General features: G+C 37.3%; 1 protein-coding gene across 2 annotated transcripts in view; it reads right to left on the reverse strand.

The window, feature by feature from the left end:
• Positions 1–27,813, reverse strand: part of LOC107044117 (fringe glycosyltransferase) — an 88,784-nt gene that overhangs the window by 5,631 nt on the left and 55,340 nt on the right. The window contains exon 6 of one of the 2 annotated variants that reach the window (XM_015265882.1): positions 8,813–8,895. In XM_015265882.1, the coding sequence (XP_015121368.1) occupies positions 8,813–8,895 (83 nt within the window). Of the gene's footprint in view, positions 1–8,812; positions 8,899–27,813 lie in introns of both variants that reach the window. The other variant, XM_015265874.1, reaches the window with a different exon arrangement.

Genomic DNA, 27,813 nt, shown 5'->3' on the forward strand with positions numbered 1-27,813 from the left:
GGGGCATTGTAGCGACAGCGAGAGCACCTTTACTCGAGACTGCATCCGTAGTACATGAACACATGCCTGTGCGCATCGAATTCCCGCCATGCGCAGTGGCCGACTGCGCAACTTCCGTTGGGTTTTTCGTTACATGAGATTTACCAGGGATTACTCTACCACAAAATTTCGATAACGAGGGCTGAGATGTTCACACATCAAAATATCAAAATATGAAAATGATGCTGGGGTGTAATTATTGAGAAGGTTTTTATGATGAATTAAATGGTTTTTTACACATGTATCTACGACTTATGATTTTCGAGATGTTATCATTTGTTTAATTAAGTAGCTTAAGACCTTCAGTTTCTGAGAGCGCGTGCACCGTGGGGCGCTCCTATCCACAAACGTCCACATCCTGAGAACTACGATTCGTAGAGGTGTGAGTTGAAAACCGTTTTATTTGTTATGAAATTCCCGATATTTGTCACACTGGACGTCTCGATGACTTTTTAATAGTTTTCGAGATATTTCAATTGATATTGGGGCATTGTAGCGACAGCGAGAGCACCTTTACTCGAGACTGCATCCGTAGTACATGAACACATGCCTGTGCGCATCGAATTCCCGCCATGCGCAGTGGCCGACTGCGCAACTTCCGTTGGGTTTTTCGTTACATGAGATTTACCAGGGATTACTCTACCACAAAATTTCGATAACGAGGGCTGAGATGTTTACACATGAAAATGTTAAAATGAAGAGAACAAAAATTTGGATAATGCTCTTTGGTAAATCAGGGGATAGTAGATTACGTCACCAGGGAGTGGAGCAAGAAAAGTGGAATAGTCCACCATTTTCTTATAAAAACGATAAGAACTACCTCGCAAGTACAAAAGAGAAACAAACCGTTTGTATCGAGCGATTCGGAGACATAAATCGAGCCAATTAGGGTGGGGGCAACAGGTAGTCGCAACTTTGAGAGAGCATCAGCCCTCTTCGGTCTCTCGTATGGGTTTGTTTGGTGGATAAAATGGACGAGTACCGTTCCGACATGCCGGACAAATATCTCAAAGGGGATGCCGTCCCCGGGACGCGATTTCAATTCTCCCGTCAATTTTTACTCCAGCATTTGCTCCATTCATTTCTTTATGTTCTCTGGCATCTCCCTAATCAGCTGAAATTCAGGGGGAGATAGGCATTCAAATGGTATCGAGGGGCTAGTGCAGTCGCCCTTTGGGAGCTCACAATCAGACTATTTCCATTCGGACAACTGCATGTGTTTCTTATCTCCGTGCGTAATGGATAGTCGTTGCTTACTGGTGATTCGAGGTGGGATTAATGAACTAAACGCGAATGGTATGCGGGGATGTATCTAGAATTAAAATTGCTGGGTTTTCATAATCTAACGAATGGGAAATAATTAGCGAACAAGGAAATTTAAGAAAATTTTTACATTTTTGTAAACACGTGCGGCAGATGGATAATTATTTTCTTTTATTTATGAGTAAATTTAATGAAATTTCAACAATTCCATGCACAAAATTTTAGATTCGTCACACGTCTTAAGTTAAAATCATGTTAATTGTTTTATCTCCTGTTCAAGGATTTATTTTTAATCAATTAATCATTTATTTCGTGTAATTCGATTGAAATAAATGCTTAAGTTTATTAATTTTCACTGGAAACTTCAACATCAAGTTTTATTAGAAATTTCAGTGAAAACATATCTATTTCTTTTTCTGGAATAATCGAATCAAAATTTACAGAATTGTCTTGCAAATAATAAAATTCTTTTAAATTTTGAAAAAAAATGTTGAATATATATTTTTTATTAAAGAATTCATTTTAATGAATTAATCACGCATTTCACATAATTAAACTCCTTCCCCCAAAATAATCCCACAAATTCCCAAATTTCCCCAAAAAAATCCTAAAAAAAATCTAAAATTTCCAAACTGAATTAAATTTCAACTTTAACAAACTCATTTCTCACTATTCCCAACTAAAATCAATATATCCCTGAGAGAAAAAATAATTTTTGTCAAATATTAATTTACTTGAGAGAAGCATTTATTTTTTAAAAATCGTATTTCTTCAGTTATTTGGCAAAAATATTTTTTTTTCTCACTGCAATCTCTGCCGCAGTGCCCCGCCACCATCAGCCCGAATTTTTCATACCCCTTTGAAAAATTTTGTCGTATCCAATTAAAAGTGGATAAGAAAATAACTAGACTAGCGAGTGCTTAATTAACATTTTCTGTTTTCGATTGGACAGAAAGGGGCGGGGAGGGGGGGGGGACGAGAAACGCGTCTCCCCTTCGTCCAGAAAGAGGGACGGACTCATTAGTGAATACCACAGGTCGAATTCCCCCTCCCCCTCTCCCCCGCCGCCGCAATGTTCCACCCCCTGACCGAAACGTCGTTTCGTAGTCCTCCGTAAACATTTAGGTTTACCTCCGGACGCTTTTTAATTGGCCAGATTAGTTGGGCCAAAATTCATCTCCCATTGCCATGATTTCACAATCGTTTTTCACTTGCACCTTTTTTTTACACAAAACCCGCATCATTCTTCGGGCTTTCGGCTCTCCTGTAGCACCGCCACCGCCGCCACCGAGTGAAATAATAAAATCAAAAGAAATAGGAGGGGAGGGGGTAGAAAAAAAAATGTCAGGAGGTTCTGAGCAAATTCGCGAGAATATCGGCCTCGTTAAAATACCAGCTGTCGAAATCGAAATTTCGGGGTTAAGTGGGTGAGACACCGTCTTCCCATCGTCCCCTTCTTTTTGCATTTTTACCTCTATTCTCCCTTCATCCCCGCGCAGTCGGTCCTACTGGGGATTATTTTTTTTTTATGAGGCGCGGGAGACAGTGACTTTTCGTCGCTGACCTGTGATTGCATCGGGAGACGCACTAAGTAATGGCTTTGATGGCCGATGCGAACGGAGGACTCGGGAATTCCGGGGATATTCGGGATTAATGAGACGAGGGGTGAGACCATTTTTGGCGTCCAATTATTCTAATCGAATGGGAATCTCGAAAATCTTGGGGAATTTCACGATTTTTTATTCCGTATTGCAACCATTTTCAATCATCAAATTTGGCAGTTGAATTGCGTGAGGAAAATTGGAGAAAAAAGTTTTTTTTTCAATTTTTCTTTTGAAATTTGAAATTGCTTTGCCACAATTTTTTGCACATTCAAAATTGATCTGCATTCCGTGCTAATTAAATCATGAATATATACCCTACTATCAATGGGTCAATGATGAATGCATAAGAAATGTCGTAAAACTAGTTGAAAAGGAATTGCTAATAGATCAGCTGAGGAACTCATCCGACGGAATCCCCAAATTGGTTTTACCGCCGGAGGGCCAAGATTGGAGATACCCTCCAATATGCTCAGGAAAAAGAATCCAATTAACCCCGGTCCGATATTCTTACATGACAATGTTCTCTCATTTGAACCCTTCCATTTTTTTCATCAGTCTGAAGGATTTATAGTCGGGATGCGGGAGTCATTTAAATAGTTATTAACGGTTTCTCGGTGTTGACTCGACTGAAGCATGACCAAAGTGATTGGTAATTTCAACTGAAATTCCAGGTAAAATCCTTGGAATTTTTTAATATTCGAGAATTAATACGAAATAAACATGAAATTATAATGTGTTTTTCAACTGAAGAATTAATTTTTTTATAACATTTAGTGAAAAATAAAATTTTCATCACGCTATGGGGAAAAGTGACATTTCAGGCACGCTCCGCGTGCCTAAAAGTCCCTTTCCCACGCATTGTGATGAAAAAAATCGTTCGATACACGTGGGAAAAGTGTTTTCCGGCTCGTGAGATTACATCACTCGCCTTCGGCTCGTGCTATAAATCCCCCACGAGCCAAGAAACACTTTTCCGCAGTTGTATCGAAATATACTATAAAGATCATGAAGTTTACATAAATAATTCATATAACATGTCATGAGTGAAAACCATTTCCATATTCTGATGTGTAAATATCTCAGCCCTCGTTATCGAAATTCTGTGGTAGAGTAATCCCTGGTGAATCTCATGTAACGAAAAACCCAACGGAAGTTGCGCAGTCGACCACTGCGCATGGCGGGAATACGACGCCCATAGTCATGTGTACATGTACTACGGATGCCCTCTCGAGTAAAAGTGCTCTCGCTGTCGCTACAATGCCCCAAAGTTAATTGAAATATCTCGAAAACTATTGAGAACTCATCGAGACGTCCAGTGTGAAAAATGCAGGGAACTTCATAATAAATAAAATGGTTTTCAACTCACATCTTTACGAATCGTAGTTCTCAGGATGTGGACGTTTGTGGATAGGAGCGCCCCACGGTGCACGCGCTCTCTCAGAAACTAAAGGTCTTAAGCTACTTAATTAAACAAATGATAACATCTCGAAAATCATAAGTCGTAGATACATGAGTAAAAAACCATTTTATTCATCATAAAAACCTTCTCAATAATTACACCCCAGCATCATTTTCATATTTTGATATTTTGATGTGTGAACATCTCAGCCCTCGTTATCGAAATTCTGTGGTAGAGTAATCCCTGGTGAATCTCATGTAACGAAAAACCCAACGGAAGTTGCGCAGTCGACCACTGCGCATGGCGGGAATACGACGCCCATAGTCATGTGTACATGTACTACGGATGCACTCTCGAGTAAAGGTGCTCTCGCTGTCGCTACAATGCCCCAAAGTCAATTGAAATATCTCGAAAACTATTGAGAAGTCATCGAGACATCCAGTGAGACAAATGCAGGGAATTTCATAACAAGTAAAATGGTTTTTCACTCGCGAATTGTGAGTCGCAGAGACATGAGCGAAAAATCATTTGATTCGTCATAAAAATTCCTCAATTTTTTACGATGCGTGTCTCGACGAATTCCCAAAGGATATTATGAAGAGAGCGGGTAAGACAAACGGACTTGTCCTTCACCGAGTGATGCTCCCCGAACGAATCAGATTGCATGCGTGGGCGGCAATCAACGGTTCGTCTTGCAGACCTCTCGTATGGCTGTCACGACTCGTCTTTTTCTTGCTTATCAAGGGTTAATTAAGACTCCACAGTCATTCCCAATGCGCCTCCATCCCTCAGCTCCGCTCTGAGTGACAGATAATACGATCGAGTCAACGATTCGTTTGGGAAAAAAATAGACGGGGNGGGGGGGGGGGGGGGGGAAGGGAACAAGCCAGAACATGAAGTTTATGTTGTTATTCTCAAGGCGATTCTGCGGAGCACTGAGTGGAACGGTCGATGTCTTCTGTAACTACCGCAGAAGGTACCATCGGAGGGGCCTCAACGTGAGAACGCGCCTCCTACCCATCTGGTAGCTAAAGAATGGGCCTCGCTGACTGCGATAATTGCCGGTGTGAGGAAACGCCACGTCCGGAACGGAGGTCTTCAAAAAATGTGACGCTATTTCATTATCATATTTTTTAGTTCTGTGGGGAGATGTTTTGGCGAGAGAATTTGAAAATAAATGATAATTTACCGCATGCCAAACGCATGAAGGCGGAATATTTGCTTTTGATTTTTCCATGTTGTGAATTTAAATTCTAGTTCATATGAATCACTCATTATCAAACATTTAGAAGTTCTCACTTGAAATTTGAAGAGTAATTTCTCATGGGCAATATCTCGAACGAATGGAGAATGTAAGGCGGTTTCCATGAGTACAATCGTCTTGCGTCGAATTTTCATGAAGCCCGCCTGACAAACAAAAGAGAATTGAATGCCATTCTATGAAACATGAATAAACGAATCATAATTGTCCAAATCATTTAAGTCAGAGGAAAATAGAATAATTCTACTTTTTTAATATTGCGTTTACGCATGTTTTCTTCGAACAAAGTTGATTAGAATTACACGGAGAGAAATGTTCAGTAAAAATTACGGAACTCACAGTTAGCTCACCGATTATGGAATCGACTCAGAAAATTTAAGTGACGGTATCGTAATTTTTCACAGGAAATTCAGATAAAAATTACGGAACGCTCGGGAAAAATTCCGTGAGAGTTCCGTAAAATTTCCTACAAGAACATTTCGCTCTGGAATTACGGAAAAGATACGTAATTTTTATTTAATATTTCTCTCCGTGTAATAGCTAGAATAATGAGATTATCTTACATTTTTGACGTCAAGGATAGGAGAATCTGAATGCAATATAGTGAAAATGATGATCGATTTTTTCACTTTGAACAAATAGGGGAGGGTGGGGTGAAATGGACACTTTTGACTTTTTTAAAAATATTCATAACTCAGAAACGGATTTATCAGTTGACCTCAGTCTGAGCTCATCACAAAGAGGAATCATTGTTCTTTCAATTGAAAAATAAAATTACTCCATTTCATGAACAATTCAACACGTCATGAACATTTAAAAAAAAGTCAAAAAGGTCCATTTTACCCCACCCTTCCCTAATATTAATACAAACACAAAATTTCTGATATATGAATAAAAAGAAGCTGTGACTCAATATTCCAAATGCAGTTTTAATTTTTCATTTGGTGCTGAAAACACGAGATGACAATATTTTAAGCACGGAATTATATTGATGAGATGAACAACAGATTAATTGAATTACCGTGTGAACTAACTAAAAATTGATAACAGTGTGGGCACGCACTTTTACCAGAGTATCAACAAACATTGAATTCCAGAAATTCACCCTCTAAAGTGTGTTCTAGAAGGAATTGAATTGTAATTATGATTAAAGTCTTATTCAGTGACCGTAGAAATTAGAACATGAGCAAATTATTTATTGTAATATGAAAATTTAACAGCTGATAAATTGGGACATGTGATTCTCGTCGGTACTGGTTTTGCGATGAGAATGATTATAAACAATGAATTGAAATGAAAGAAGAGCAGTCTAAGTGCAGTATACGCAATTTCTCGATAAATAAGTCAACTATTTTCTCTCCCCAACAAAACTTGTATTCCCGAACAGAAAAGTAGTCCAAAGCACTTGCCGAAGGTTGTACCGTGTCTTCACTCTACTCCTCATCTCTCTCCCCTCGACACACCCGAGTCTCCCACACACCGTCAATGCAGCATACAATATCCGGGGAGTACGGGTGGAGAGGTCTTCCTCCTTTATTTATTTCGAGTTATACAAGGCTAGTCGATTCCCGTTCGAGAGTCGCTGCAGTAGCCCCCGCGCATTATACAATATATACCGGACCGAGAATATGAAAATACTGGGCAGGTTAAATGGGAGTTGCATGCTGGTGGGTGAAAAAAAAACCAGAGGGGAAGAAAGAGAGGGGAAAGAGAGTAATAAAAACAATGCGGTGGCAGAATCCCTCGGTGAAGACGTGATGGGATTGCCCAACTGAAATTCAACTCAACTTCATGAATGAATCGCTCAACATTTTTTGCCGTCGCCTCCATCGATTCATCTACATTTCTCCCCTTGCGGAGTAATTAACGATTGAGATCAGTTACAATGACTCAATACAGCGGACAATTTTCCGGTGAATGAACATTGCAAAAACAATCTTGAGGCATTCAGAAAATTTGGGATATTCAAGTTGATTTAAGGGGGCAACCCTGAAATTTCAAACTTCAGATAAATTTCACCAGAATTTTGCAACTTGGATGAATTCTCAATGTATTGTTTCTATAAACCTAGGGAGTTCTCTCGGATCAAAGGATTGTCGTACAATAGATTGCATTTTTTCCTGCCAACAGTTCGAATTCTTCTAGGGATATTTCTGACGATCACGACAAAAATTTAATTTTTGTGAAAGATATCCAATTTCCTTCAGTCGAGTTGGTCAAGTTGGTTAATTTCCCTTAAGTAAATCTGTTCCACTCCATCAAATATTCTCACGTGAAACATATTGTTTTTCAGCAGAGCTAATTTGTTCTCTCAGTGTTTGATTTCACTCGGCCAATCTCGAGTTATTAATGAGGATAAATATTCCATTTTGGCGCACTCTCTTCTCATAATTCACGATGAACAATCAATTTGTGAACATTACATTAGAAAATAAAAATTACATTATTTCAGAGATGATTTCGGAGTGTTGAAATCACTTGATGAAAGTTTCCACCAAAACATGATAATTTTCGTAGTAGTAATTGTTCTCGTGAGACATTTATATGTCTTTCGGGTAAATACATTCGGTCTACAGAGAATTATATGAGGCTCCGGTTTAATCAAGTGAATGTTATTGAGTAGTGTATATCTTTGTCCAATAAACACTTATAATTTCCATGGAACAAATGATAATTTCAAGAGGAAACTACAATTTTCTTGCCGAAAACTGTGTTATTGGCAAAACTAAATAATTTCAAGGGGAAAATTTTTTTTGGGAAAAAAATATTCTTTCCTCGTTAATGTATTCTTTCTGTGGTATAAACCTATGATGTTCTCTCAGATCAAATGATTGTCGTACAATAGATTATATTTTTCCTGCCAACAGTTCGAATTCTTCTAGGGATATGTCTGACGATCATGACAAAAATTTAATTTTGGTGAAAGATATTCAATTTCCTTCTATTAAGTTCGTTAATTTCCCTCAAGTGAAACATTTCGTGTTCCAGTATATTAAAATACATCCCCCTTGAAATTCCATTCGTCAGCAGATTCCCAATTTATTAGCAAAAATATATGGACTAAACGACCCGTTTACCTCACCTCTCTTATTAATTAAACTTTATTCATCGTGAAATGATTTTTTGTTATTGAAACGCTATCGCCCCGAAATCCCTGAAATCGACGCTGTAATCACGTGAAATCGACTTCAATTAAAAGTCACGTATTACTCAATCACTTCAATAATAATTAAAATGCACACTCACCCAGCCACCGGTATCATCTTGAGTGCCAGCGCCCTGCTGATACAGAAACCAGCGCCCCCCGTGGCGAACCAAAATTTCACCTTCTGCTGGAACAAAAGAGTCGTTTTCATCGGTTTATTTTATTTCCACAGCGCTGTATCGACGAGCGAATGAGAATACCGAATTGTTGTGGGTATCGTTCGAGGTAATAAAGTGTATCTGGATATTCCAATGGCCCTCGGAGTTTGTGAGTATCGAGCGGTTAAAGGGGGACGAGCCGGTGATTAATCTTCGTCGGGGGAAAATTGATCGATTCATCGGCGAGGCAAAGGCGATGATTCGGTGCCTCGATGCCAGATTTTTTTAAGAGTTCATTAGGGGAGTGAATTCATTGCTTCCGATTGGAAGTCCATTTTTGTTTTGATGAGTACGAAATGTATAAGCAGGGGGAGTGGCTGTTGCTGAGGCACTGACCCCATTCAATTTATAAACCAATTATTTTGTAGAAATAAACATGAGTAGAAAGAAAAAACACAAGACTTTTTTAGCATTTTAATTCCGAGTGAAAGCTTTGTAATCGTTCAAATTTAATAAATTTAATTTTTTTTCGATTGTTCGCTGATGAATGGATGGAATTGAATCTTTTCGTTTCAAATGTAGGTATTCTTGAGCCCTATCGATCGCCATCAATTAAAATTTAATTCATCGATTAGTTTTTTAATTTTCGATTTTTTTCAAAAATCGGTTGTCCTACGATAACTAAAAAAATTTTCTGAATTGATTGAATGATGGCTTAAAACACTTGTTTGGATGTCCTTTTGACCGAGTTCGAAGATGAAGGCGATAATAATAATCGTTATTTTGATTAATTTGAAAATTTGCAAAAATTTTGTATTTTTTGAAAATCAGAATTCCGGGGATATCTTTGAATATCATGCTTCAAATGAATTCAATTATAGCGTAAAATGTTTGCTTTAATACCATTAAGTCGTAGTTAAAAGATGACTACGATAGCTATATTGGTTGATTTGAAATTTCCCTGAAAATGATTTTTCTGATGGTTTCTTCAAATGTGATGTTTTAAATTCATTCAAGTATGTATAAATAAAATTTTTCTATAAACTTTTTATCGAAGGGTTTATTATTTTCGATAAAAATTCCCCTAATTTTCAAAACTTTCAAGTGGAAAAAACTTGGAAAATGTAGAATTTCCAACAGAAAAAAATAAAATAAAATAAAATTTTAAAAATGAAAAAAAAAATTAATAATAAACAAATAAAATTTTTGATGGAATTCGCAAGTTATTTAAAAAAATTTTTCGTGCGTGGAAAATCCAATTAGTAACCTCAAACTCCTAATTCCCCCCTTTTCCAATCACCAAATTCAAAAAATCAGAGACGCCATCAACTCATCCACGTATAGATCCACGGAGAGCCAGCCCACCGGGTCAGGAATGTAATTAGTCAGAGAAGCAGGTACAATCTCGCGTCTTGATCACTGGGTCCCTTCGTTACCGGCATTATGCGCAGTAGAAAAACCTCGAGAGTGGGGGTATTATGGAGATGGACCGCGATTATGCTTCAAAAACGCGTTTGGTGAGCCGATGGTGAGCGAGTGGGACAGCAGATCTCAAAGCGATTAACCAGTTGTAAATGCGTAGAGGTGATAATTAAAATAACTGACTGATTGGCCGGCCTCGGAGACCTCTTCCAATATGCATACCATCAGGCAGATGGTCCAACAATTCCTCCCCCCNCCCCCCCCCCCCCCGACTCTTTGCACGTAACGTCCATTTCATCGACGATAAAGTATAAAGGTAATGGTGAATACATTATTAGTCCGATATTTCTATCGAAATGAGTGTGAAGACGGGATTTTTTAAATTCAGAATTCAATTGAATTAATTTTGATAATTACGATTTTTTAATGAGTATGTATTTTCATTTTAACTATTCTTTTCATTGCCGATAGTTCAATGAAATGTTAATATGATGTCTCTCCATATATTATAAAAATCCAAATCGACTTCTGGTGACGAAAATTTAGTCGTCGAAATTAAGACTCCAAAATTAAGGGTCACAAGGATTAAAATAAGGGTCGCAAGGGTCAAAATAAGGGTCGTGAGGGTCAAAATCATGACCATGCGGATCAGAAGAGGGGTCGCAAGGGTCAAAATAAGGGTCAGGAGGGTCGCTTAACCCATAAATAAGTCAGGATAAGGGTGAAACCCTTGTAACCCTTTATTTTGACCCTCGCGACCTTTATTCTGACGCCCATGACCCTTATATTGACCCTTGAATAAATCAGAATAAGGATTGAGCCCTTGTAATCCTTATTTTGACCCTTATTCTGCGAGATTGTAACAGCTCAAGCCTCAAAAGGGTCAGATTAAGGGCCCAAATAAGAGTAACAAGGGTCAAATTAAGGGTCTAAATAAGAATTACAAGGATCAGATTAAGGGTTACAACGGTTATAATGGCGGTCAGATTAAGGATCAACATTAAGGTCACAAGGGTCAGATTAAGGATTACAAAGGTTCAAACAAGGTCCAATAAAAAAAATTGTGAATTGTACCACTGAAATTTTAATGCATTTCATAATTCAAAATTCAAAATTCTAATGGCAAATTAATGGAACATGTAAATTTCAGGTCAATTATTCCCTGAAAATTAATAGAAATTAGAAAAATTTAGGTAGATATATTCTTAAATTGTCAATCAACTGAAAATTCAGTCTAATTTCAAATAAATTAGGAAATTCTTGTCTTTCTGCTACTAAAAAAATTTAAATTTCATTAAAATTCCCGAGAAACCCGAAATTTCAGGATTTTCCCCCCGAATAAAATTCAAAATCACCGCTCTAAAATTTACCCAACCATTCATGAAATTTCATTTTTTTCCAGCGGTGCATTTTTTCCTAAAAGATCCCTAGAACCATGAAAACGATTAAAACGTCACAGCACCGGGAACATCCCCTCACGTACTCATTTTCCTCTTCACCGATTTTTCGATTTAAGGCCCGGGTGTATTATTTTTCGAACGTTATCTCGATGTTTTTTTTTTCATCTTTCGTTATCTGAAATTGTCAATTGAGTCCTGCATCGTGCAGAAGTTTTGAAAAATTATGAATGAATAATCAAAAAAAAGTAGAAGAAATTGTTAATTTTTTCAAAGAGCATTTTTAATTTTCAGAATAAATTGACTAACAAGAAATTGAAAAATGTATCTGATTTACGGGGACAAATGGCGGCCTGTCACCCAATATCATGCAGGGGGAATACTGATCTCGTAAACCTTTTCCCACACTGCACAGAGACATTTATTACGGAAAAGGCTCTTTGAAAAAAGTTGTAATATTTTGGAGAATTTTTTAATCAGACTTTCATCACATAAAAATGGTAGATGACTACATACCACTGTTTTGAAAATTGAGATACCTAGCTGTCACTTCCCATGAGGAGTTAGTGTTTTGTTATCCACCATGGAAAATGACAACTAATAGATAATTTGTCACAACGAATCAATTATTTGTAATTTCCACTTTTTTTCAACTCATTCTGAAACTCAATTAAAAACGCTCTCTGAAAAAGTTCATAATTTTTTCTATTTTTTTTTTTATCATTCTATCATAATTTTTGGGAATTTGTACAAGATGTACCACTCAATTAACAATTTTGGATTACGAAAGATGTTAAAAAATCCAGATAACATTCGAAAGATACTACACCCGGGCCTTAATTGCTCGTTTTAACCGGCAATTATAATTCTCAATATAATTTTTATCTTCGCAATCGTGCGAGAGCTGCAATCATAATGTACCTGGATAACCCGGTAGTTTACGCGTGACCATCGCCTGCATTGCTCATACTGCATCTCGTACGGTCCAAATGCCCTTCCCCTCTGTGCATACAACGAGAGACGTCCATGTGCACGCGAATAACCGTCCGCGTGCAACCACACCCCGGTGTGTGGCCGGCAATGCACGATCGTCGATACACGAGAGAGAGAGAGAGAGACGGCGAGTCTTTATACCGCGAGGCTGAAGAAAACAACCGGATTGCAGTCGCTCCTCTCTCGGACACAACACCGATCCTATCGGGTTTACATTTAGCTCCTAGGAAGCATCCACTCGACTTTAATGGGGGTATATGCGCTGGGTTAGATTGTGCGCGCAAGGGCGATCGGTCGGCGATCCGGAGATCGGAGCGTGCGGTGCTATTCACACCGAGTGGGTATAAAAGTGTCACTTGGGTTGTCCCACACTGAGGAGACGAGAGATTTTTTAGATGTACGGTGTTGAAAATTTTCGGCTGAATTTTTCGAGCTGAATTCCGGAAATTTTTATCGTGTTCAAGTTTCACGGAAATTTCGGGAAATCTTGTTGTTGAAAATTCAGAATTTCGAGGAAAATCAAACAGAACTGGAAATTTTTATTCCATTTTTCCCGGGAAATGAAGAGGAAAACAGACAATTTGGGTAAATGTATTCTTGAATTTTTAGGACAGTGACAATTCAGGACTGAATGTGATTTAGGGGGAAAAATCATGGGATTTCTGGGAATTCAAATAAATTGAAGAATTCTCGTCTTTATGCCACTTAAAATTGTGGAATTTTACTGAATTTTTAGTGAAACCTGAAATTTCAGGATTTTTTCTCCCTAAATCGCATTCACTGTTACTGTCCTGAAAATTAGTACTCAACTCTCCATGAAATTTCATTTTTTTCTAATAGTATACACTGAGAGAAAAACGAACAAGTTCTCAAAAAAGTCTTGTTCGGGCCAACAAAATCGTTAATTGAAAATTACCAAAAAAATAATTGTTTAGTTTGCAAATTCCAACAAACTGGGTTTTTCATGTTTTCCGAAATCAGTGAGAAACTTGAACATTATAGAATTGAAGTTTCAATTACAGTGTTAAAAAAATTTGACTGGATTTTCCGGAAAACAACATTGAATGCGATTTAAGGAGAAAAAGTGAATTGAATCTCAAGTTTCTTTAAAAATTCAAGTGAAATCTTGTATTTTCAATTAATTCAGAATTGAAAAATATATTCATCTGAATTTTCTTGATTTCAATCAACATTTCATGAAATAGTTCAACTGAAATTCACAATTTCCACTGATTTGACCTGAAATTTCGAATTTTCAGTGACAAAATCCGTTGAAATTTCTGTGGAACAATCACTTGAAAGAAAAATCCAAAAAGTATTCCGAGAATTAAAACATTTTTACACGATTTTCAAGGAAAAATTTCCAGATGTTGTCTAAAAACAGAAATTATATTTTCCAACATGAACTTTTATCAATGAAAAAAAAATGGTATAAATAAAAAAATGAAATAAACCAAACCAAACTAAAACAAATGTAATGAAATATTCAATTGAATGAAAATTATCTCGCCGTGTAATTGTTAACGAGATATAATGTCCCACGAAGGTAGAATTGTTGGAAAGCCACATGGCATAGTTACAATTTTACAGAGGCATTAATTTACCAACAAGCGATCCAATTACGAGTCTCAAAGTATAGCCACCATCTAAGTATATGCGTACTTGGTAACAAGTGGCTGTATGTATGCATCTTCCACAAAGATACGAAATAGAATGTTTGCGTGGAGCTGATGGTGGATGGGTATGGCATCGAGAGAGAGATGAAGGAGCAATTGTAGGGATAGCACAGGACATGACTCGGACAGACTGGATTGTGCAGCATACCAGGGGTAACGAGTTCGTACGCCGTTGACGTGAGTAAAGGTAGCACTTTGCCAGAATTACTCTGGCAACATTCAGCGGAAGAGATGTTGCGTGTCAAAGAGAACGATACGGGGAGCGGATTTTTATTATTTTTTTTCCTCAGCGTATGAGGAAATAAATTTGGAAAAAACGAGAATGGCGAAAACGGAAATGGAAAATCAATGGGGAGAGCTTGCACGGGTTCTCATAACCTGAATGACGGTTACTGAATGATGAATAGGGGATTTTTTTTTCTGATGTGGAATTGGATATTCCATGGATCAGTTATTCAATGAGTACATGGAATTAATTAATTAATTTCATGTAATGTATTAATTTGATATGTGCATTAGTTGTTTAATGAATTATTATTCGTTGAATAACTAATGCATATACGGAATTAATGGCGGGTTCTACTACAAGGGTCATTGAAAGTTCAATATTTCAGATGAAAATCAATGGAGGCTGTGAATTTCAGTTTCATTATTTCATTAAAATTTACGGAAATCAGGAAAATTCAGATGAAGGTGTTTTGAATTTTTAATTATTTTGAAAATTCAAGTGAATCTGGGAATTATCGTCTTCCTGCTGCTAAAAACCTTGAAAATTCATTGAATTTTCTGGGGCATCTGAAATTTCAATTCCAGATTTCATAGAAAGAAACTGGAAATTTCATTAAAACTTGGAAGAAAACGAAATTTCATTGAATTTTCAGCGAAATCTAAAACGTCAATTTCAAGTTGCACATAAAAAATGAAATTTCATCCAAATTTAAAAAAAAATTGAAATTTCATTGGATTTTTAGTCAAATCTGAAATTTTAATTTGAGATTTCACAAAAAAACTTGAAATTACATCAAAACTTTCGAAAAAAAATGAAATTTCACGGAATTTTCAGGAAAATCTGAAAGTTCAATTGCAAATTTCACAGAAAAAACTTTTAAAAAAAATTGGAATTTCATTCAAGTTTCACTCAAGTTTGAAATTACAAATTCAGACTTCCCAGAAAAAACTTAAAATTTCATCAAAGCTTGCAAAAAAACTTGAAACTTCATTAAATTTTTAGTCCAATCTCAAATTTCATTCTCTTTTCTTTGTTCCAAAACCTACAAACTTCCAAAATTCAGTAAATTATACACGATTCCGCCCGCCAATAATTATAATTTCATTGGAAATTCACTGAATAATACCGACTACATGGAATCAAATCGACATGTACGAACATCTGGCGCGTACTTGTCGGTCCCATTCACAGGTCCTCGCTAACTGAATTTCAATCGGAGTAGTTATTTGAATACCTAAACGGAATGAATTCATTTCTCCAACAAAATGGCATCCTTACTTGACGCATTAAACGAGTATTCATGGTTCGCAATGAAGAGTCGAGCGACGTGAAGGACAATATCAGGAATCCTGATCGGTTCATTAGACCTAATATACCGGGTAGCCACCCAGTCTCGATCAGATTATGATCCCTTATGCCATTGGATGCCTGTAAAACCGACGAGAGCTTCTCATCTTGCTCAATTGTTATCCAGCCTATTCGTTCAGCGATTGCTGAACCCATGGGTAGAATGGAACTACGATAATCAGTTATTTAAAATGAAGAGATAGTTTTTTTTTTCCTGAAATTTGGAGAAATTTTGTCATTGAAAATTGACACCTTTCAATGACAAAATTGAGAAGTGAAGTGATTATATTCTTGAATATTTGATTGATTAAAAATTCCGCGTAATTTGGTGTTGAATATTTGTGTTTTGATTGAAAATTCAAGTAAGTTGAAGAGTTGTCGTGATTCTGATGCTTAAAAATGTTAACTTTCCACTCAATTTTCAGTGGAATTTGAAATTTCATGATTTTTCACTCAAAAATTTGGCAAAAATTGCGGTTAAACTTCTAGGAAATTTTTATTACATAATAATTCCCCCGGAATTTCAAAGAATTTTGTAATTCAAAATTCAAAATTTCATGGAAAAAATTAAAAAAAATTCAGTTCATTTATTCCGTAAAAATTAATGCAAATCAGGAAAATTCAAGTGAATGTATTCGTGAACATTTTATTCATTAAAAATGTAGCGTAATTTGTTGCTAAACATTTATGTTTTCATTGAAAATTCAAGTAAGTTGAGGAATTCCCGTGTTTTCTGCTGCTTAAAAATGTGAGATTTCCATTAAATTTTTGGTGAAACTTAAAATTTCATCGTTTTTTCGCTCACATTGTTCAAAATTTTGCCAAAAATTTCCGGTACACTTCTTAGAAATCGTCGTCATATGATAATTCCGTCAGAATTTCAAGGATTTTCATAATTGAAAATTCAAAATTTCATGAAGAAAACCATAAAAACTGCAAATTCCAGTTCATTTAATCCGTTCAAATTAATGCAAATCAGGAAAATTTAAGTAAATATATTTTTGAACACTTGATTAATTGAAAATTCATTGCAATTTCATACTGAATGTTTATATTAGGATGGAAAATTCAAATGAATTTGGGAACTCTCGTGTTTCTGCTGCTTAAAAATTTGAAATTTCTATTAAATCTTCATCACATGATAACTTCACCAGAATTTCAAGGAATTTCATAATTAAAAATTCCCGGAAAAATCAATGAAAACTACAAATTCCACTTCAATCAGTCCATGAAAATCGACAGAAAACAGGAAAATTCCGGTAAATACAATTGAATCAAGTCAATATTCCACAACTCATCAGCGTCATTCGCCCCTAGCGCTCCGCTAGACCCCCCATAAGGGCCCCTGCCTGCATCTAGCGTTATCTAGCGGCACAAACTGGACTACAGGCTATTGCGAATGATGATTTTCGTGCGGTGAACGTGTGTGCAGCCGGATGCCCCTGGCGGCCAGGGCAATACAAAGATGGTAACCGTTGATACGTATGGACGAAGTGAAGCGGTGTGGGGCGAGTGTGCAGGTATAATAATATCAAAGTAATGGAGGTAGCCTACGTGGTTGGTTTGTAATCGGGAGTACAGTGGAGGAGATCTCTCTCGAAAGGGACGTGGCAATGGAATATCCATCCCGTTTCGCATTTATACAGGCTTGGGGATGTTGAGATGGGGATAGGGAAGTACACTGGGAGGGGAAGGTGAGGTTTCGTCATGGGTCATGAGCATGGGGAGTCTCCAACACACCGCGATCTTCTTTTATTCACGGGTGAACTACACCCACTGTCCACTCGCTATCTAGGCCCTCATTTCACTCGGTCTTACATCACAGGGAGATTTATTTTGCGATGATGCAAGAAATTTGGAGTTGAAAAACTGTGTAGTCACATCGCGATTTTTTTCGCGATTTTAATTCATGGTTTTTACGATTTTAGTTCGCAATTTTAATCCGCGTATTTTTGCGATTTTTTTTTACGATTTTAGCCCGCGTTTTTGCGATTTTAGTCCGCGTTTTTTTGCGATTTCAATCCACGAGTTTTGTTCGTGATTTTAATCCGCGATTTTAACCCGCGATTTCGTAATTTTAGCCCGCGTTTTTCGCGATTTTCATCCGTGATTTTTTCGCGGATTAAATGCCTAAGAGACACTTCGAATACATGTGTTCGACCTATCACAAATTTCATTGGTTTCCAAAATTACCGAGTAAATCTGATAAATAAATTTGAATTTCAACTGTAAATTCTCACGCGTGGCAACCGTGACCCTGACACTTGCCCCAAAACTTCAATTCTCCGCAATCAATAATCTAATTCCAGATAAAATACCGAAAGTCAAAACGATTATCTCAACCGGATGCCTCTCGATTAATTCGATAGTTCCCTCACCGATAAACCTTAGCTTTTAATGAAATTCGAGTTTTTGCGATTTTAGTCCGCGTTTTTTCGCGATTTCAATCCACGAGTTTTATTCGTGATTTTAATCCGCGATTTTAACCCGCGATTTCGTAATTTTAGCCCGCGTTTTTCGCGATTTTCATCCGCGATTTTTTCGCGGATTAAATGCCCAAGAGACACTTCGAATACATGTGTTCGACCTATCACAAATTTCATTGGTTTCCAAAATTACCGAGTAAATCTGATAAATAAATTTGAATTTCAACTGTAAATTCTCACGCGTGGCAACCGTGACCCTGACACTTGCCCCAAAACTTCAATTCTCCGCATTCAATAATCTAATTCCAGATAAAATACTGAAAGTCAAAACGATTATCTCAACCGGATGGCTCTCGATTAATTCGATAGTTTCCTCACCGATAAACCTTAGCTTTTAATGAAACTCGAGACTCCCCGAGCGATAGAGAGAAGAAATCCAAGATCAGTGCGTCTGCACTGGTTCCATGTGATTGTCGTAACTTTCATTTACGAGGGGCCATGAATACCATGCAGACCTTCACCGCTGCCCCCCTCCCCTCCTTACCCTCTCCAACTGCGTATATTTTCCCGTACCTGTTACGTCGAGCCACTCGTCGCCAGTTTTTTTTCCTCCGGGGGACCGGCGAAGTGGTACTCCTACCAATTTACCATCGGATTTAATTACACGTGAGGGCAATTCACCCAACTTTGCTGATGGTAGACGTCCCCTCCCCGCGGTAATATAAAGATCGTACAGATTCCCCAGAACCGAACGGAACAGAATGGCGAAATAACACGTAAGTCGTGTTGGGCAAGTTCACGCGGGGAGAAAAGAAAATTATTTTTATCAATAATGTCATTTGTTCCGTCCAACTTGTTCATTGAAATTACCAAGTATGAGGGCATTTGTGCCAAGTGTACTAGAAGTCAAGAGAGAGAATTAGCATTTCTTGATTCAAGAATTTCTACGTTTATGCTCAGTACGAGAAAATTAACATTTTAACATTTTTTATCTCTCAAATAATCTGTTTGCTGCATCGCAAGGAGAGAATGATTATTAATTATTGACAACTAGTTCGTGAAATTTAACGTCTAATTAATTAATTTCGAATTCATAATAACGAAATTATGTGAAATTTCAGTAAATAATACACTACAAATAGTGATGCCGCGAGACTTTACGAGACATCACGAGACAAAACTTTGGAGGGATTGTCTCGGTATCAGGGAACGCGGAAATTGTTGGTCTCATTTTAGTCTCGAAATGCGCAGTATCGACTCCTCGCGTAATGACTCCAAGTCAATTTCATACATAGCAAATCGAGACGAGACAAAGCGAGACAAAAACCGAGATTTTACATTAAAAATACAAAAAACTTGAGACCGAGATGAGATAAATTGACTGGCAGTCATCCCAAGAGGAGTCGAAACTTCATATTTCGAGACTCAGACGAGACCAAAGATTTCCATGTTCATTGAGACCGGGACTATCTCTCCAAAGTATTGTCCGGTGATGTCTCGTAAAGTCTCTCACGGCATCACCGCCTACGAAAACCAGATGTCTGACAGCTATCTGAATTCAAGATATCAGATAGTAAAAAACGTCTGAATCTTCAAAAGTGTCTGAAAATCATCTGACTAATGTCTGAAAATTTCAACCACCGTTTCTGTCTGAAAATGATGGCAGACATTTTTTGTGTCTGAAAAATTTCAGTTATTTACTTTCATATATTTTCTGTCTGAAATTCAGCTATTTATGAACGATTCAAACATTTCACATTTCAACATTTCAACATTTTCAAACATTTCATTTTAATTTTTAAGATATTTCTCATGTCTGAAAAGTTGACTCATGCACTGCAAAAACTAGGTGTCTGACAACCATCTGAATTTAAGATGGCAGATGGCAAAAAACGTCTGAATCTTTAAAAGTCTCTGAAAATCTAACTGATGTCTGAAAAATTTCAAACACCGCTTGTGTCTGAAACTGATGTCTGTATCTTAATTTCCGACACCTTGGTGTCTGAAATTGAAATACCTCCATTGATTCAGACACATTTTAATGTCTCAAAAGTGTCTCCAAAATCCTCCCAAAATTGTTTGAAAAGTGTCTACAAAAGTATCTGAAATTCAGACATTAGTGTTCGCAGTGATATTCCAATAAACAAAAAAACAATCGGATAGACTCGATGAAGATAGTTAATCTCGCCCTGGCAAATCGCTGCGAAATCTCGCAACTCCATTGATCTCCACTGTTGTCTCTCGGTGGGAGCATCCCCCTCGCTAACGAGGGAATGAGGAGGAATAAAAACGATAGTTGAAGGCGGGCTCGAGGGAGACTCAAAGAAGCGTGACGGCTCTCGCACATGAGATGCAGCCAATGCTCAAACGGATGGACGCGCGTGGTACGGTTCTAATTAAATTCGTCCCGGTGTAGCCTCTCATCCTAGCGAAATTGAAATGGTTTGTCCTGCTGTATCTCCCGGTGGCATAAGGGCTTTTGTGCATATGCTCATACCAAGCGCACCTCCATTAATAACTTTCCCAAATTGCTTTAAGGATATTCAAGTACTTTGACTATTTTTTCTCCAGTGAAATGCTTTTATACTTTTGTAGTCGAGCCCACAGCTTTCATTTGAGCCCCATTTGACCCCAAGTTTCCGGACATTTTACAAAGGTTTTATTATTTAAACTTTGCAGGTCTGAATTTGAATCTTGATAGTGAACTGCTAGAAAACATTATAAAAATCTGAAGAAATTTTAGAAAGTTTACTTTCGGAGGAAGATTGATGAAATAATTAAAAAGTTGCAATTTTTGAAAATTATGAGCCTTTTCTATAAATAATGTATAAACAATCAATTTTCTACCATAAAAATCATTTGCTCGGAATCGTAACAAATTTATTCATATTCAGAATTTTACCATAAATCGATTTCATGCCTAAAAAAAGGTTTTCGAAAGTTCAAACAATTTTAATTATTTATTTATAAACAACAAATGTTTAAAAATAATAATTCTGTGCAGAATGAAATTTGAATGACGCTGAATATTCATGATTTTTTTCAAATTTTTCTCACGCAATTTGATTGACAAATTTGATGATTGAATATAGTTGAATCTATAGTGTGGTCTGTACCAAACTGTAAAAGATACTTGGATATCCTTAATGGGTCTAGTGTGAATTGATTTCGAGGGGAGAATTTCTTTCGCTCTTTCCGAATTTTTTGACGTTTTTTTTTTCATTTTTAATTTTTTTTTGAGTTGAGTCGTGCAAAAATAATTGCAAGGATCCAGTGGAACGGAGCAATTACGAAACCGACATGGCAACACATAGAGCTGGGGGGATCGGCGAGCTTCTTTCGATATAAGTCTCGGCGTGGTACGTTGTTATTACACCGGAGTCGTCATTCGCCGAGTTGTTTCCAATGTAGAGTCCCGGTGGATTCCTGGGGAATCACATTTGCACGGAGTCCGGTGGTGAGGATGAAAAATAGGAGATGTGGTGGGATGCAAGGTGAAAAAATAAAGCAAAGGGCGGTTGGCACATGTGGTGCACACACGGATGTGCAGTTAAATTGTTTTCGAGCATTAATTTTCGGGGAATGGTTGGAGGAGCTGAGGTCTGGATGACCTGCTGGACTCATTGATAATTTCTGAGACTGATTATTTGAAAGGGAATGAAGGGATTTTTATGACGCATAAGATGACTTTTTCCCCGTGTACGATTCACAATTCTCGCGAGGGTTATCTTTTGATTAAATAAGTAGGTTAAGACGCTTGTGAGGGACTGTGAGTTGAAAACCATTTTATTTGTTATGAGATTCCCTGCATTTGTCACACTGGATGACTCGATGACTTCTCAATAGTTTTCGAGATATTTCAATTGACATTGGGGCATTGTAGCGACAGCGAGAGCACCTTTACTCGAGAGTGCATCCGTGGTACATGTACACATGAGTGTGGCCATCGTATTCCCGCCATGCGCAGTGGTCGACTGCGCAACTTCCGTTGGGTTTTTCGTTACATGAGATTTACCAGGGATTACTCTACCATAAAATTTTGATAACAAGGGCTGCGCTGTTTTCACATTAAAATATGAAAATGAAGAGAACAAAAATTTGGATAATATAATCGCAGTGACAATAATAATTTTGAATATTTAAAAGAGAATGCGCCACAAATAAATGAATTTTTAATCGCGAACGAAATGTTTTTTTTAATCATGATAAAGTGAGTAGCTAAAGGCTTTAAACTACTCAATTAATAACTCCGTTAATTCGTTTTAGGCACATCTCATCAAGCCCTTCGAATACCGAATCCTCCCCTTCACTCTCCTCCCACGAATATTTTCTCATTAATCAACTGTCTCATATCATCACTCTGCAACTCACTCATCTCCACTTGTATGCCCAAGAAAATATTCCCCACTCTTTGTTCATCAACAGTCCCTCACTAATTTCAATATTTTCGCAGGCATAGCCATCGCCATGAAATATCTCCATCTCCCGGAATAAATCTCCCGCCCTAAAACGCATTAACAGAAGTAAAAATTCATCAGAGCCTGAGTGCGACTGTTGGAAAGGCGCATTCTCCCCTGGCATTCAACTAAAAAATGATTAATAGCGTCGCACTCGGTTCTGCAAGCCCCTACCCCCAGCTGTGTGTCCCATTGAGATGCCCACCTACGGGCGTACACATTAGGACCTGAAAAAGATCAACCACCTTGGGCCGGCCATTCTAGTGTCCTCTCATCCATCTGATAACACCTAGTGTCACGAGAGGAATGTACGAACCATTCACCGGGAGTCGCCCGAACTGACTTCCGAATGTCAAAATCGCGCTGATGATTATCATTCAATCATTGACGGCTATCTTGCCAGCTGGACGGAGAGAAATATTCAGTAAAAATTACGAAACAATTCACGTAATCCGCAAGGGGGAATCGTTTTCCGGCAATTTTTATAGGAATTGAAGAGAAGAAATCTGAAACGTTCAGTGAATTTTCAGGTTCATCACCGAACAAAGTACGAAATTGTCACGTAATTTTTCCCGAAGAAGTAAAATCTTACAGAAACTTTCCGACTTATTGTGCCTCCAAAATCAAAAATTCTTGAACGTTCAACAATTTTTATGAAGCTGGTGAGTTATTTCTACGTTGCGTTCCGTAAAATTTATCAATCGTTGGGGAAAAATTATGAAACGACTTCTTGTCCCCACAGCGGTGAGTCATCAGACAGCTGGTTAATTTTTATGGAACAAATCGTAAAATTTACGCGGCGATTCGTACAATTTCAGTTCCGACTCACACTTTTTATTGAATTTTACTTCGCTCGTGAATTACGTTTCAAAGCGTAATTTTTACGTTTTTTTTCTGGTAATTTTTCTTGAATTTTTCTCTCCGTGTGAGGTAACAAATTATTTTTATCAAAACGGTATTTTATTTTACCAAGAAAAGAACATAAAGATAATTGCATATATTTCAAATTAATTCAAAGCATCAGTTGGATTTAATTACCATTGAAATTTCGAGGAATTTTATCATTGAAAATTTAGAATTTCGTGGAAACATCAAAGAGAACTGTCAATTTCAGTTCCATTTTCCCGGAAAATGAATAGAAAATCAGAAAATTCTGGAAAATTTATTCTTGAAAAAATCATGAAATTTCAGATTCCACTGAAAATTCAATGTAATTTGGCCCTGAATATTCATAGTAGATTGGAAATTGAGAGAAATCAAGAAATTCGAATCTTTATGGTGTTTAAAATTCTGGAATTTTACTGAATTTTCAGTGAAACCTGAAATTTCATGATTTTTTTTCCTAAATCGCATTCAGTGTCATTGTCCTGAAAATTAGTAGTCAAGTGTCACGAAACTTCATTTTTTTTCTAACATACACCTCTTTTTTTCTGAAATTCCAGATAAATTCACCACGTCAGAACAAATGACCTCGCAATCCCTAAACTTCCAGACCAAACCAGAGAGAATTCACCATTTCCTCTTATTTTTCTCTCGAAATACAGCCAAAACCCCCAACCGAATTCTCACCCCACGATAACTCGACTTTTTCCGTAATTTTTCCACCTCTTTTCTCCCCGCACGCCGGCATGCAGCACCAATTCCGCGGAGCCCTCCCCAGAAGCATTCTCTCCACCCATTAAAAGAAACCACCGGGCGGTTCAGAAATAAACATCAAGTTTTATCTGACCAGGGCAAGATAGCGGTTTTACGGTTACTCAACGGGTTATCTGGGCGATGGTATCCTACTGGAGCAAATGAGAATCGAGGAGTCATATTGCGACTGGATATCGGACATTTTCCCCCGTCTGACGAGCCCATCGGGGCCTTTCACCCAAGGCGTGGTGCAATGCTCCTCCAATTATCTTCATACAATGAAGGAAAAATAAATAACGAGTGCTCACTCAATCCCCATCCATTATCCGGAGGTTAATTCCTCGCTCGACAATCCACTGCACCCAAAAAAAAAATTACTTCTCACCAGTGCAAACCGGTACTTGGGGGAAATTCACTTTTGAAAAGTTCTAAAAATACTCGCCCCAAGTACATTTTCTGTCCTTGGGTGAAGTACCACATCTGTCGATCGAGTAGAAATGGTACTGGGAGGAAGTAGTATCACTACTTACTGCCAGTACTTTTAGTACTTTTCACAAGTACCAAAGGTACTAGTGAAAACCCATTTTTCAACTGCTCTCAAGTTCTTTTAGGACTTAATTTCAGTACTTCCAATTGATTACTTTATTGAAAAAAGTGAACATTATTACCGGATATAGTGGGCTTTCTTACGCATTTTTGTAAATAGAAATGTTCAGCAGAAGATATTTTGTAGGAAAAAATCAAGAGAGTGCGATTTTTATGGACGCGTTCGAGAATTATTGGTACACGGAAAAAAAGACAACTTCTGTTCTGTAAAAAAAGTTCTTGTGTGTAGTACCGAGTGATCACTAGGGAAAAGACACATTTTTCACGTCACAAAAATACTGAACGCAAGTATCATGCGTCAAGTACCTGCAGGTACCCATGGGTACTTGTCACAAGTACTTTTGTTACTTGAGATCAGTACCGAAAGTACTTGAATTAAGTACCTGCTTAGTTCTTCCTAAACTGGTACTTGTCAAAAGTAACAAAAGTACTTGCTCCCAGTACTTTTTCTACTTGATCTGCAGATGTTCCACTTCACCCTAGGCCCCAAAAATACTTGGGACAAGTATTTTTTGAACTTCTCACAAGTAAACTTAGCACAAGTACCGTTGGGTACTGGTGAGAAGTATCTTTCCTTTTCCGTGTATGCTTTCTAACCTACAAAATTTCAATTTTGTTGAGATTTTTATGTTTCATGTTGTTATCAACATTCAATAGGCTTCGAAAAATTATTTTCAATTTCTTTTCAATTTTATTACTCACAAAACGGAAATTATTTGGATTTTTGGATTTTTCGATGAAATTCGGTTTTTAGAAGAGGTACAAATAGTATATTCTAACTATAAGTATATTACTATAAGTATAAGTATATTCTATAAGTATATTCTAGAAATAGTATATCTAACCGAGCGAAGCGAGGTTAGAATCGCGGTTTATCGGGCCTAATGACAAAACATTTTTGAGTTATTATACTCAACTTATGTTGACTTTATTTGGTACTTTCGAAAAGAACCAGCCAGGTACTCAGTACAAGTAATTTTGTTACTTGGCCCAAGTAACAAAATATTTGTGACAAGTACTGAGGTACTTCTCACCAGTGCACAAGTACTTGACGCATGATACTTGCATCAAGTTGTTTTGTAACTTCGAGGAAGTACAAAAATGCGTCTTTTCCACAGAAACCCCTTGACACTCGGTACAAGTACTTCTTCTACGGATCAAAAGTAATTTTTTTTTTGGGTGATAGATTAGTTCGCCGACTTGTGAGAAATCATTCGTCATAAACGAGGAGAAATCGAGGAAATAATTTCCTTCACAAGTTCATGGCCAGAATGAGGACGAAGGGGAGTGAGTTGAGGAGGAAACGTGAAAGGGGCAAAAAAATGGATAGAATCCATACAGTGTATACGAGGGCATGTACACAGGACGTTGGACGTTAACTATAATCGCGACGTGCCGGTGCGGAACGGAGTACCACACCCACGGGGGGTCGAAAACACACGGGGCCCTTCTATCACGTTCCTCTCCTGCCGTGGAGAAATGAAGGAAGTTGTGGCACACCAGGGACCAATGCTGAACGGAGATGGACGCCTTTCAATCGATGTCGTGCTGCTTTCGTTATGAAGTTCTCGTTTTTTTTTATAAAAACAAAATCTATGCACGCGCTCTCGCGGGTGCTGATCTATTCATTTGTTGAAATGAAGAAATGGAATTCATTAAATTTCATNAAAAAAAATTTACCACTGAAGAATTTGAAAATGCCGCGTGTTTTTTTTTGTGAATAACTTCGTGTCACATATTGACCAGTCAGAATTAAGGATTAGCGGTCAGGCAGTTTCGAGATATTTTGATATAAAACAACTTCACGTTTCTTTCATCTTTAGTAAATAGGAATAATAAAAATGTATGTAATAAAAATGTATGTCGAAAAATCAAAATGAAATTATCTTTACTGGTAATTCATTGTGCGAGGCTAAATACCAATTATTGTTGGAACCAACGACAGTGTAAATAATTCAAATTCAGAATTAAACACTTTAAATAATTGAAAAAAAGAAGTTTTTGTTTCTGTAATTTTTCTACGCGAAATGTTATTACAACTTTCCTCTGTCTTCAATCGCCGATTCATCGAGAACAGCTGAGTGAAATACCCCGTTTTTTTTTTCAATTTCTAGGGATTTTTTAGGGCTTTAAAATGAATTTTGAGTCGTTGAAATCGTATCGTTCAATCAGGAGATATTGACGCAAATGTATTTAAATTTATCAGGGGGAGTAAATAAAACGTATTATCTTTAATCGTCAATAACTGAAGAACGGCAGAGTGAAATTTTTCGATTTTCTTATTCAATTTTTAGGTTTTTTAGGTTTCAAGCTTTAGAATGAGTTTTGACTCATCCAAATCGCATCATTCAGTCAGAAGCTATTGCCAATCGAAGTCGATTGATCCTGAAATGTCACCTTTAAACTCAGTCGAAAAAAAAATTTCATATTCGTTAGCCCACGAATGACTGAACTTATCACCTGCTAATAATGCTAAATAGATACCTCAAGTCCTAGGCCGTAAAAATGAATCGTAATCCTCCGGCGTAAAATAAATTCTACGTTTCATCTCGTAAAATGGAATTTTACGGCTCAAACAGAGTTCGTAAAATGGTACTTGACGGAAAAGTGTGGGAGAACATCATGTGACGGTCATTCTCAACCGTTGATTTCATTAAAAACAAATATGACGAGTTTAATAGTGCGGTAAAATCGTGCGGTACCCGCACAACGGGTTAAATCAGCAAACGTATAAATGCGGGAGTAGAGCAGAGGAG

Source organism: Diachasma alloeum, unplaced genomic scaffold, assembly GCF_001412515.2.
Source record: "Diachasma alloeum isolate Michigan unplaced genomic scaffold, Dall2.0 Dall_scaffold_00180, whole genome shotgun sequence".
NCBI classification, from domain to species: Eukaryota; Metazoa; Arthropoda; class Insecta; order Hymenoptera; family Braconidae; genus Diachasma; species Diachasma alloeum.